The sequence below is a fragment of the Aulostomus chinensis genome, chromosome 10 (assembly GCF_037954235.1).
Source record: "Aulostomus chinensis isolate RoL2024-O1b breed Wild chromosome 10, RoL_Achi_v1.0, whole genome shotgun sequence".
NCBI classification, from domain to species: Eukaryota; Metazoa; Chordata; class Actinopteri; order Syngnathiformes; family Aulostomidae; genus Aulostomus; species Aulostomus chinensis.
In genome coordinates this window covers 796164-808732 of record NC_141329.1, presented here as the reverse complement: position 1 = coordinate 808732, position 12569 = coordinate 796164, and the positions used below count along the sequence as shown (strand labels likewise).

The following is a 12569-nucleotide window of genomic DNA, read 5'->3' as shown; positions in this document are numbered from 1 at the left end:
TTAAGTAACAGCTAACAAGAAGTTAAGTAACAGCTAACAAGAAGCTAAGTAACAGCTAACAAGAAGCTAAGTAACAGCTAACAAGAAGCTAAGTAACACACAAGGTCACCTGGAAGTACCTGCACTGAAATGGGATTACGAGCGCCAACGTTCCTGTTCTGTAGGGATCAGTGAGCCAATGAGCAGGTTACGCAACAGAAACGCTGCTATTGTTCTCTAGATAAACATGTTCTTCGATTCAGTGACTTCCAGTCCCCAGTGAGCACCAGGACTTTGTTCTCTCTTTAACCTACAAGCCCAGGTTAGAGTGCAGCCACAAGGGAGCTTCACCTGTCAGGTGCTGAGCCTCCAGGTACAGAGAACAATGCCACATTATGAAGAAACGCATGTGAGACTAGAATTCAACGAAAGCAACAACATCAAAATGGTAAATATCAACAGAAGAGAGCTTGTAAAAAATTCATTGGTTTTGGTTTTGTGAAAACAGAATCGTTCCAACGTCAAGCTCCTGTTCCCACATCTGTCCTGCTGGCGCCAGGCGCGTGCCGCCATTTAATCTAGACACCATTAACATTTACCAGAAAACCTCCAGCAGTTACACGATTCTGAAACCACCTTTACATCAACAAATGTAATCGACTTTTATTGAACATTTTAATTTAATACAAGAAAAAAAAAATTATACGACGCAATAAAAAGTTCCCAACTTGGCAAAGAAACATTTGTGGGTTTTGTTGAAGTTTGCTGTTGCTTTTTTCAACAAAATGTTGTCCAGTTAAAATTTGAGTCCGCAAATTAAACAATTAGTCGGAAGTTCACGCTCACAATCTAACAGTCTGACGGCATCTGGTTGCTGTGATTGGCCGCTGCGGGACGCCGTACTTGCAGGCGTGTGGCGTCCCTCCTGCGTTCCGTGTCACTGTCAACCACAGTCACACCTCGGAGCCTCCCTCGATCAGGTACGTTTGCCAAGTTTCACTCACTTGACGAGAAAAAAAACCAACCCAGCCGACAGAATTACTGAGATGTTCAGGTCAATTGGTGTGATTATACTGGATCAACTGACGGGAGTTGTAGTTCGCAGGTTATTTTCCTACAATATTCCTGACGAGCGTGTAGAGCTGTGCGGCTTCGTCAACAACTGTTGTACCGTGAAGCAGCCAGGAAGTTCAGTGTGGATGAAGATAAAAGTCTCAAGTACCAGACGTACCGGCTCGGCAGTTACTTTCTCATCACTTTCGTTCTAGCAGCAGATTGTTGTGACGTCACCTCTCGGATCCACCACCATGGTGACCTGTTGCGGCCTGATCACTGCCAGTAAAGATCCAGGTAGGCGACCACACCCGAGAAAAGCACAAACGCGTCAGAGCTGCCAGGTTCTTCACACCAGTCATGGGAAAACCTTGGAAACCAGAAAACTTTGATATCGTTTCTCATTGTTTTCTGAAAATCCCTCATGAGCTCTGTGGTTGCTTGTGTCCTTGTGCTCAGTTCCTCTGAGGAGCATCGAGGTGCAGCTGGACGTGAGGGACCATGTGGGGACGGTTGTCTCCACGCTGCACTACCAAAACAAGGAGGACAAACCCATAGAGGCCCTCTTCGTCTTCCCTCTGCCTGCTGATGCTGCTGTGTGTCATTTCAGCGGCACCATTGGAGCGACTCAGATTGTAGCTGAGCTGAAGGACAAGCAGCAGGTGAGCGGGACAGACAGACGACGGAGCTGCCAAATGCAGTGGGACGCTTCAGATTTGTGCTCGTGTGCTGCAGGCTCGAGAGGAGTACGATGACGCCCTGAGCTCCGGCCGGCAGGCCTTCCTGCTGGAGGAGAGCCAGCAGAGCCCAGACATCTTCTCTCTGAGTGTGGGCAGCCTGCCTCCAGGGGAGAGCGCCTCCATCAGGCTGGAGTATGTCACTGAGCTGGCTGTGCAGGCGGATGCCGGCCTGATGTTCACCCTGCCTGCTGTGCTCAACCCTCGCTACCAACCTCCAGGTAGAGGCTCCTGCCAGAAGCACCGTCACAGCTTTCATCACATCCTGCTCAAACGTGGTGGCTGGTTTTCAGTTTGTTGTGAAAGCCTGCAAATGCACCTCACCTGTCCATTAGGGGGCAGTGTAGGTGGCCACACCTCCACGCCAACGTAGGCTCTCACACGGAGCCGAAAGAGACGAGACCTTCATGTGCGTCGTCCTGCAGCCGTCTACACAGTTGCAGGTTTCATGGAGCCGCGTTAGAGCTCAGACGATGGAGGCGGGGCCTGGGAAAAGGTCCCGAATCCACAGCAACCTTTTTTCAGTTTATATACGTATATGTATAAACATATATATTAACATGTGTATACACAGACCACATAGTCTCTTATTTGGCACTGTGCTGGTGTCTCTGCCCTGTCACGTTCCCAGGCAGTGAGGGCGGCAGCGTTCAGATGACCTCTGTTGCCGCCTCTCTGGTGCCCTACAGTCTGTCCTTCTGTGCCCGGGTGTCCTCTCCCCGTCCGGTCTCTAAAGTAGAGTCCAACTGTTCTCTGGACCCTCTGCAGTACCTGAACTCAGAGCAAAGCAAGGCTACGGTACGCAGGCGTCAAGTGTCTGTCCTGTGTGTGACCGGACATGAGAACCAGACATGACATTGTCTTCCTGACCCGCAGGTCCAGCTGGCTGATGGACACAAGTTTGACAGGGATGTTGAACTGCTGATTTATTACAAAGGCGCCCACCAGCCCACTGCTGTGGTGGAGGCGGGACAGGCCTCCGCCAGGCCTGGTGAGACTGCTCATCCTCACCCAGCTGTCAGCTGGAGGCTGCTTAGACTCGCCGGTCGATGATGAAGGGATCTTTCTGTCCCTTCTGTGTTTCAGGCACTCTGATGGGAGATCCAGCTGTGATGCTGAGTCTCTACCCAGAGTTTCCCCAGGCTGTGATGTCATCAGCTGCCTCCTGTGGAGAGTTTGTGTTCCTAATGGATCGATCTGGAAGTATGGATTGTCCCATCAATCAGAATAAAGGAAGACAGACTCGCATTGACAGCGCCCGGGTATTCAGCTGGTTTGAGTTGTGTCATTTAGTCACGCACGGTGTCGCTCTCACCCACTGGACCTCCTCATTTGTCCCCTCGTCCTCCCCAGGACACTCTGCTGCTGCTGCTGAAGAGCTTACCCATGGGCTGCTACTTCAACATCTACAGTTTCGGCTCCACATACGAACACGTCTTCCCGTTAGCGATGTCCCTTTAAGAGCTGGGCAAACTGATGTGTTCCTGTTTTAGATGACACTACTTGTACACACGTGTATGTGTTTTCATGCATGTTTTTTCTGGTGGCAGGAAGAGCATGGAGTACACCGAGGAGACCATGGGGGAAGCTCTGGACAAGGTCAAGAATATGCAAGCCAATCTGGGAGGAACAGCGATTCTCCAACCCCTCAAACACATCTACAGCCAGACCTGCATTCCCAGTCAATCAAGACAAGTAACACACACACACACACACACACACACACACACACACACACTTTAGAACCTGCAGAACAGGCTGCACAAGAAGTCATCAATGCACTCTTGTTGTTCCAAGCTAAGCGTGGTGACAGCCACGCTGTGTCATCTCTCCTCCCAGCTCTTTGTGTTTACTGATGGCGAGGTGGGGAACACCAGACAAGTTATCAATCTGGTGAAGACGCATTCTGGCTCCCACAGGTACAGCCTCATGAACACACACACACTCTTTCATGAATATGTCCCAGAGGTGTGTGTGTGTGTGTGTGTGTGTGTGTAGAACCAAGCTGCTGTGTTGCAGGTGCTTCTCTTTCGGGATCGGGGAGGGAGCCAGCTCTGCTCTAATCAATGGAATAGCAAAGGAAGGAGGAGGCCACGCCCAGTTCATCAGAGGAGACGAGCGGATGCAGCTAAAAGTACATGAAAGGAAATTAATTTGCCAAAGTAAAAAATGTCGAAGAAGATCTGCATTTGCATTTTAAAGGCCCAATGCGTAGGATTTGGAGGCAGAAATGTGACAGGTGCAACTTTGTCCTCATCAGTGTTTAGACGAGAGCTTGAGTGACGCGTGTACATCCACGGACGCCGCAGGTCACCTGTACATTTGGGTTTGCTCCTCCTCGTCGAAGCTCAAACTCAAACTTAACTTATTTATTTGAATTCGTATCTTCGCTGGTGTTGTTTAGGCGGCACTTTGGTCATTTCAGTCGTGGTAGATGAGTCAAGGTCGAGTGCCAAACCACGAATGGCGTGATCCTCTCTGCGGCTCCAGCGGACCGGCGTTTCCCCTGAGCGAGTTCCTGACAGCAGTTTCTGTTTCTGAGTGAGTGGTTGCTGATTGAGAGAAGCTTGAGAACCCAAATTTGAGGACTTGTGTATCACGCGTTTTGTTAAGAGCAGCAGGGTGAGGGGTCGCACCGCCAACCTGATCCTACACACTGGTCCTTTAAAAAAAAAAAATTCAGGATTCCAGCAAGGAAAAAAACGACGTTTACCCATCAGGCCATGCAGTCGCTGCGATTCGCCCTTCAGCCAGCTGTGGTGGACATCTCCATCACATGGGACTTACCAAAGGGGGTGTCTGCCACTGTTTTGTCTCCTCCTATCACAGCCATTTTCCAGGGTCACAGGTCGCTGATATACGCCCAGCTCACCGGAGAGGTAGGACCTGTTTTCAACGACTAATCTACGTTCCACCTGGCAGCGCTGAGTTCCCTAAATACAACTGTGGTGTGAAATGGACTCTGCCAGTCAGAAGTGTGGACACGCCTTCTCATTCAATGTTTCCTCTTTGTTTCTGCTACTTGCTACATTGTAGTTTCATCCTGAAGACATCAAATCTCTGAAGCAGATCAATGGAATCATGGAGCAAAGACAGAATTGTTCAGAACTGTAAACCTGTTTTATATTCTAGCTCCTCAAAGTCGCCTCCCTCTGCTTCGCTGCAGCGCTGCAAACCCTCGTCCTTCTCTCAGGGAGCTTCATGATGTCATCACCTGAAATGGTTCCCCCTCTCAGGTTCACCTTGTCAGGGTTCAGTGGTGGAGTTTCCTGCCTTCTTCCTGGTTGGGAGCATCAGTTGAGCTGAGCAGAAGTCAGGCTGCTCCCCAGCTGACAGCTCTGTTTGACCACTGCTAGAATTCATGTCATGGCAGGAACCATCAGCTCAGTAGAGAGGAGCCACGTCCATCAGTGCTCTAAGACCTGAAGGTCACTCAGTCCAGGAAACTGGAAAAACTTTGAATGCGTCTCTGAGTGCACCCATCAAGCGCCATGATGAAACCGGCTCACATGAGCACGGCCCAGGAGAGGAAGACCAAGAGTCTCCTCTGCTGCTGAGGAGGACTTCATCCCAGTCCCCAGCCTCAGGAACCACCAGTTAACAGCTCCTCAGACTGGAGCCCAGATGAATGTTCTGTTAGCAGACACGTCTCCGCACCAACGGTTCAGAGGAGACGGCGCCAATCAGGCCTTGATGGTCCAGCAGCTGCTAGGAAACCACCACCCAGGAGAAGCAACCAGCAGAGGAGGTTTGTTTGGACCTGAACCACAAGGAGTGGACATGAGACCAGAGGACATCTGGGCTTTGGTCTGATGAGTCCACATTTGAGATCTTTGGTTCCACCGCCGTGTCTTTGTGGGACACAGAAAAGGTGGCGGGACGTCTCTACATGCATGGTTCCCAGTGTGAAGCATGGAGGAGGTGTGATGGTGGGGGGGCTTTACTGAACCAACATGGCTGCCACAGCGTCCTGCAGCAACACGCCATCCCACCCCGTCTGCGTTTAGTTGGACCGTCATGATGTTTCAGCAGGACGACGACCCAAACACACCTCCAGGCTGTGTGAGGGCTGTTTGACCAAGAAGGAGAGTGATGGAGGGCGGCCCAGGTGACCTGGCCTCCAGTCACCTGACCTGAACCCAGTCCAGATGTTTGGGATGAGATGGAGCGCAGAGTGAAGGCCAAAGGGCCAACAAGTGCTCAGCACCTCTGGAACTCCTTCAAGACTGTTGGAGAACCGTTTCAGGTGATGACCTCATGAAGCTCAAGGAGAGAACGCCAAGAGTGAGCAGAGCAGGAGTCAGAGGGAGGCTGTTTAGAAGAACCTAGAACGTAGAACCTGTTGGAGTTCTTTCATGATTTGATGACTACAGAATTGCAGATGTGTTCATTCATCGTTTGGATGCCTTCAGGGGGAACCGACAATGTAAACACTCATGAAAGTAAAGAGGAACCTTGAAATGAGAAGTTGTGGCCAAACGACTGACTGGTCGTGTGAGTTTGGACAACTTTTCCGTGTCTACACTCAAAACATTAATGTCCTTATTCATCAGGTATGAAAAAACTACAATAAATGTCTTCTCAGAGCTCAGAGGCAGCAGAAGGTCATGTGACCATAAAATACATCCTGGCAGGTCACCCGTCCCAGAATCAGCTCCGCTTCGGTCTGCAGCCTGCAGAGGATACAGGGTAACCCAACTGTTGACGCTTTCATTGGGTACCACTGTAAACAGTACAAGAACACAGTACTAGTATGTGGAAGTATCAAGGTGAAGGCCAGCAGAGGAAAAAACTACAGTTTCGCACACATATGTCGAGTTAAATGGCCAGATGATTGCAGACCCATAACACAAGTCCTTGTTTCACTCATGGATATGGAGCTTCACCTCCCTCTTGCCTGCAGATTAACAGTCCACAGGTTGGGGACTCGGACTCTGATTCGCTCACTGGAGACGGAGGGGAGCGAGCGCGGACAAGAGCAAGACGGCGGAGTGAAGGCAAAGGTGGTGGAGCTCAGCGTCCAATCAGGAGTGAGCAGTTCCTTCACTGCCTTCGTTGCTGTCAACAAAAGCAACAGCGAGCCGATTCAAGGACCTCTGTTGCGCAGAAAAGTGCCTCTGCCCGGTGAGTGCTTCAGACCTGTCCAGATTCAGAGCTCCTCCTGCGGCACACGCACGTCGCTCATGTTCAGATTTAAATGCACTTCTGGGATGATGTTAGCAACCGCCGGTGCATCATTTTGTTGAAGGAACACACCCACTTCTTGGGATATACACTTATCCTACTCCTCCTCAAGTGCTTTTGGTTACATTGGACTGATACATGCTAACTCATCCCTTACACTACCATTGTTGTGCTAAGCTAACTAGTAGCCAGCCAGTGTCTCAGATCTTTTCTCTTGTCTTGCCCAAGGGAATTCAAATATTCACATTTCCCAAAGAGCTGGCCGTTCCTTCACGGTTGGAAACCACTACTTGATATTTGTGACCCCTCATTCATGTGCGATATTCTGTTCTATAACCTCAAAGTATGCTGCAGTCCCTGCTCGATGCCAGGGTTTCGAGCTGTCGCGATGGGTGAGTCAAAAGCATGTGAACACGTCAACATTTGTATGAATCTTTGCAACAGAAACTCTGAACAAACATGTTCTAATGAGTTGTTTGTCCTCCAGCAGCTCCTCGACAGCCCCCCCATGATAAAACCAGGTTGATGAAGGCAATGCAAGGTAAGGCAGTTTTATTTGTAGAGCCTGTTTTCACCAACTCTGTGGAAACACAGAGACCCCAGCAGTCTAAGCTTATATTAATTGAACTATATTAAGCCTGGACTTAAACGTAGTTAAAGTGTCTGCCTCTCTGACCCATGGAGAGATGCTGGTTCCACAGTAGAGGAACCGGTACCTGAAGGCTCTACCTCCCAGTCTGGTTTAGAGATACTGGGAGTCACTAACAGACCTGCATTCTGGGAGCGGAGTGCTCTGGTGGGACAGGAGGGACTAATGAGTTCTTTCAGAGAGGATGGAGCTTCATCATTGAGAGCCTGATGAGTCAGCAGAAGGATTTTGAAGTGGATTCTAGATCCTACAGGAAGGAGAGAAGCTAAAGTGGAGAGATGTGTTCTCTCTTCTAAACTCCTGTCAGAACCCTGGCTGATGATGTCATGTAGTTCTTTGTTTGCACAGAAACACTAGAATGTGTTTATGCAGGACTGAACTGGCACTCTTGAATTGAACCTGTAGTTTTAAACACAAATTCTGTCACTGTTGGTGGTGTTTTGGCGTCTCAGTTGGTTATATCATGTGACTCCTTCAGAAGGTGCCTTCCTGTTCCCAGGTTTCAAGGGCAGACGTCAGAAGAGCAGTAATGTGCACGGCGCAGTGTCTTCTTCATCCTTCTCAGGTAACCCTGTCTGTTCTTGTTTTTGTAGGGAGCAACGATGTCAGTATTGAATCTTGTGTCGAGAACAATGTGATTAACCCAGTCGATCTCAGCTGCATCATCAGTGTCAAAATTAGAGTTAATGAAGCTCAAGGTAGAAACCAGCATGATAATCAACAAGAATTATTTTAACTGGGTTTTTCTCTGACCAATGGAAGAATGCAGCCTGCCGGTTCAGACGCCCACAGACCCCCTGATGCAGCTGGTCTCCCTGCAGAAGGTGTCTGGCTGCTGGGAGCTGGATGCGGCTCTGGCTGCCGCGCTGGGCAAGGCCAGCCAGGAGGTGCAGAAGCTGAAGCCTCCTGAGGTGGGACATTGTCAGGAATAAGACCAGTCATTCATGGGACACCTCATCACGTGGTTTCTATGACATAAGGAATTCCAGGACAAAAGGAAATCAATAATATATTGTAATTATTCACATGTATGCAGTATGTGGATTCATAAGAGGCAGAATTAGATAAATAGGATAAAAGCTCCACGTGATCAGGATAAATGAGGGAGTGAGGAGCAGCAGAAACACTGGCGCTACTCACATGGCGCCACATGACAGCAACAAGTTGGCTCCAAAATGCCTTCAATGGATCAAAGATGTGAAAATATCTGGGTTTTATTTGCACGTCATTATGGTGTCGGGAGGATGATCTTTTACTCTGTGAACCAGGTGGAAAAGGAGGTGTGGGCCACCGTCCTGGCGCTGGTCTGGCTTCACGGGTTCAAGTCGGACACTCGGGACGAGTGGGGGCTTCTGGCTATGAAGGCTGTGTCATGGATTCGTGCGCAGAACAGTAAGAGTCCCCAAACTGGTGCTGATCTGTTGTTTCTAGCCAGTGGTGCTGCTGATGATACAGGCAGTCCCTCAGTCCGTGCTGCTCCTTGAAATCTTGACAATTGGATCTTTTTATTCAAGACTGCTGTGGAATTTGTGTCCCAGCTTTCATTTCACCAGTTAGCTACTGTTACCAGATCAGTTTCTTTCTCCAACCGGCTCCAAAGGTTAATCCAGTCCACATGGCTCCTATTTCACCATCTCTACATGGCTTCCTTTAGATTTGGTTTTTTGAAATGTCGTTATTTCTTTTGAATCTTTCTGTCCTACGTTCTGCCTGGTGACGTCCTGTTCTGTGTGTGTTTTCTAAAGCTCCTCTTGCTCCAGACTGTGTTGCAGCTGCAAATACGCTGTTGGGCTGCAACGTGCAGAGGGAAGCTGTGGGTCTCTGAGGTTTCCCAGGACGTGACCTCCCTCTCCAGACGGTTCAGGGCGGATTCATCCCTCCTACGAAGTTTGCTTCATTGCGCTATTCTGTGTAATAAACCCTGGAATCATTCAATCCTCCTCCTGTATCTGCTGCTTTCCACTCAGGTGTGATTCAGTTACTAGAAGTAAATTGTGTTCTACGTCTAAACGCACCCAGAGTGTTGATGTTGACAGCAATTCAGTCCAATCCTCTCTGAGTCCGCTGGATCTGTGTGGAGACGGATCCTAAATTCAGAGTTATTGGCTGAATGTGTTCATCCCCAGGATCAGTTCTCACATTCACACACAATCTTCCAGAGTGCGGCGAGTCGACTCCTAGCGGTGCAGCATGCTAACCCTGTTCAGGAGGATGTCATGTGAACGTCTCAACAAGCCTCTCCAGCTGGACGTTGATTTCTGCAGTGTTCTGATTATTTCATTTTAAATTTGAGAGCTACACTGAAGCATCTTCCTGAACACGCTCAGAATGTTAAAACAACAAGTTGTCTCACAGGAAACGTCGATGGACATTGATTTAACATCCCAAAGCTTCATTCTCATGTTACATGAAAGGGTTCTCTGGTTAGAGAACGATGTCAGCTGGGTATCATCTGGAGAACAGGACGGGACAATCATAACACTTGAAGATGTCACAAAGCTCCAGCAACCACTTTGTTGGTCCGACGCCTTTCAGACCAACAAGGTAGTTGGATTAACTTTTGACCTCTTCGAGTTTCCTTTCATGCTTCATCCTCCGTGGAAGTCGGTGACGTGCCAGGAACTCCCCTCAGCTTCGACCACTGGAACACTGAAGCAAGAAAACTGGAGTACAACTCCCTTTGGTGCAATTTTTCAATTGACCATGCAACAGTTATTAAGTGTGTGTGTGTGTGTGTGTGTGTGTGTGTATGTGTGTGTGTGTGTGTGTGGCATAAAAAGAGATAGAAATACTTAAAAAGAAATAAAACCACAAATATTTCAGTGAAATATCAGAAGTGAAAGTGGTGTGATTGCCCATGAAGGACATAGAACGGTTGTTGCACTTGAAATGTAAGCAATTATTGCACATTATTGTCTGTTGGTTATCAACGATCAGTACGATCAATAGGATCCAATAAGATCAGTATGATCAATAAGATCAGTATGATCCAATAAGATCAGTATGATCAATAGGATCAATAAGATCAATATGATCCAATAAGATCAGTATGATCAATAAGATCAGTATGATCAATAAGATCAATATGATCCAATAAGATCAGTATGATCAATAGGATCAATAAGATCAGTATGATCAATAAGATCAGTATGATCAATAGGATCAGTACGATCAATAGGATCAGCACGATCAAAACGATCAGTGTGATCAATAGGATCAGTATCATCAATATCTCTATTGTAGTGAGGCAGGTCACTTGGTTCTGTGGTTGCTGGCTGCAGTGACAGCTCCAGGACAGGAGCTGTCCCTGAGTCAGTCTGACCTGTCGCGCCGGCCCCGGCAGGTCAGACAGGTGGTTGCTGGGGTGACGGGAGCCCTTGGTGATGTTGGCGGCTCTGCTGAGGTGGCGAGAGCCGGCGATGTCCTCCAGGCTGGGCAGAGAGCAGCCAGTGATTATCTGGGCTGTGCGGATGACCTCTGCTCTCCTGTCTGCTGCTGAGCTCCCTGCATACCAGGCTGTGATGCAGGGCCTTCTTTACCACCGCCATGGCGTTAGTGGTCCAGGAGAGGTCGTCGGATATCTGCACACCCAGAAATCTGATGGCGTGGACCCTTTCCACACAGTCCCCATGGATGAGGAGCAGGGCTGGGACCCCTCTGCCCTTCCTGAAGTCCAGAATGAGTGCCTTCGTTTTGTGGTGTTCAGTTGGAGGTTGTTTACTGAACACCCCGCTGTCAGTCTGTTGACCTCATCTCTGTGGTCAGACGCACCCCCTGAGATGAGCCCCCCCATGGTGGCGTCATCTGCAAAATTGATGCTCGTGTTTGAGAGGAGGGTCGGGATCAGTGGTTGTGTGGAGACAGGAGGGGACTCGGCACACATCCTGGTGGAGAGCCGGGCTGAGTGAGATCTTGCTGGGGGGTGGGGCCAAGGACAGACTGTGGGCAGTTTGTTAGGAAGTCCTGGATCCAGAGGCAGATGGGGTGGAGAGATGCAGGTGTGAGAGCTTCTGGACCAGGATTTCCAGGATGATGTAGTTGAATACTGAGCTGGAGTCTAGGAGCTCCCCAGGTGCTCCAGGTGCCTCAGCGCTGGAGCGCTGTGGTGGTTGGGTCCTCAGTGGATGGAGAATCGATGGGATGCAATTCACTGATATGTTTCAGGAGCTGAGATTAAAGCATGCACAGCCTGGACAACGTTTCTACCCCAACAACCAAAATTATCTCAGAGGTGAAGGAGTCCCTGGGGGTGCGCGAGGGCTCTGACCCAGGGATGTGAGTGTGTCTGGGGAGTACACCTTCTTCCTGCTGGACCATGATGGACTACCTGCTGACAGGTGAAGAAAAATCAATCTGGGAAACTCCCGATCAGCAGCCATAGCACTGATATCCCTGATGGATGAAGGGTGGGTGCTCGTTGCCACAGCAGCCAGTTGGAACCGGCGCCGTCACCGGAGGACCATCCAGCACTGTGATGGGAACCATCATGAGGAAGTGAACTGCCTTGTTCATTCAGTCCACACAGGATGTCTGCCGGGCTGAGTTCTTGGGGTCACTTCCTGCCTCTCAAGTCCTGGGTGCAGCAGTAGTGCCCCCCAGTGGATCTTTGACCAAAGAGCATGTTTGCTCCCTGTGGCCCCCATCAAGAAGGTTGTGGGTGGAGCAGTGGTTCTCACTGCGGCCCCCCATCAAGAAGGTTGTGGGTGGAGCCCCGGCTGCAGCACGGGGTCTTTCTGGGTGAGTCTCCATGTTGTCCCTGTTCCTGCTGGGTTCTCTCTGGTACTCCAGCTTCCTCCACAGTCCAAAGACATCAAGAGGGACCAGGTTAATCCAGACTCTAAATTGACCGTAGGCGTGGCTGGGAGAGCCAATGGTTGTCTGTCTCTATGTGTTGGCCCTGCCATGGACTGGTGACCTGTCCAGGGGGAAGGCTGCTGGGATAGGCTCCACCCCCACCACCCTGAACA

At 49.6% G+C, this 12569-nt stretch overlaps 1 protein-coding gene across 7 annotated transcripts; it reads left to right on the top strand.

Moving 5' to 3' along the window:
* Window positions 1-409: 409 nt before the first annotated feature.
* LOC147253986 (von Willebrand factor A domain-containing protein 5A-like) lies at window positions 410-10374 on the top strand. 7 transcript variants are annotated; one of them, XM_086215360.1, is made up of 20 exons: window positions 410-427; window positions 1248-1329; window positions 1492-1694; window positions 1768-1990; window positions 2401-2567; window positions 2646-2760; window positions 2856-3031; window positions 3123-3211; window positions 3320-3464; window positions 3609-3688; window positions 3789-3903; window positions 4490-4648; window positions 6355-6458; window positions 6673-6893; window positions 7298-7345; window positions 7444-7494; window positions 8102-8167; window positions 8365-8513; window positions 8871-8994; window positions 9348-10374. In XM_086215360.1, the coding sequence occupies exons 1-20, from the start codon at window positions 425-427 to the stop codon at window positions 9425-9427; spliced, it is 2400 nt and encodes a 799-aa protein (XP_086071486.1). In that variant the 5' UTR covers window positions 410-424; the 3' UTR covers window positions 9428-10374. The 7 variants fall into 7 exon arrangements, 5 of the variants coding, with proteins under 5 accessions (XP_086071486.1, XP_086071485.1, XP_086071487.1 ...); XM_086215359.1 differs by having other exon boundaries at window positions 7441-7494; window positions 9348-10373; XM_086215361.1 differs by lacking the exon at window positions 410-427 and adding an exon at window positions 879-959 and having other exon boundaries at window positions 1078-1329; window positions 7441-7494; window positions 9348-10373.
* The last annotated feature ends 2195 nt before the right edge of the window (window positions 10375-12569 follow it).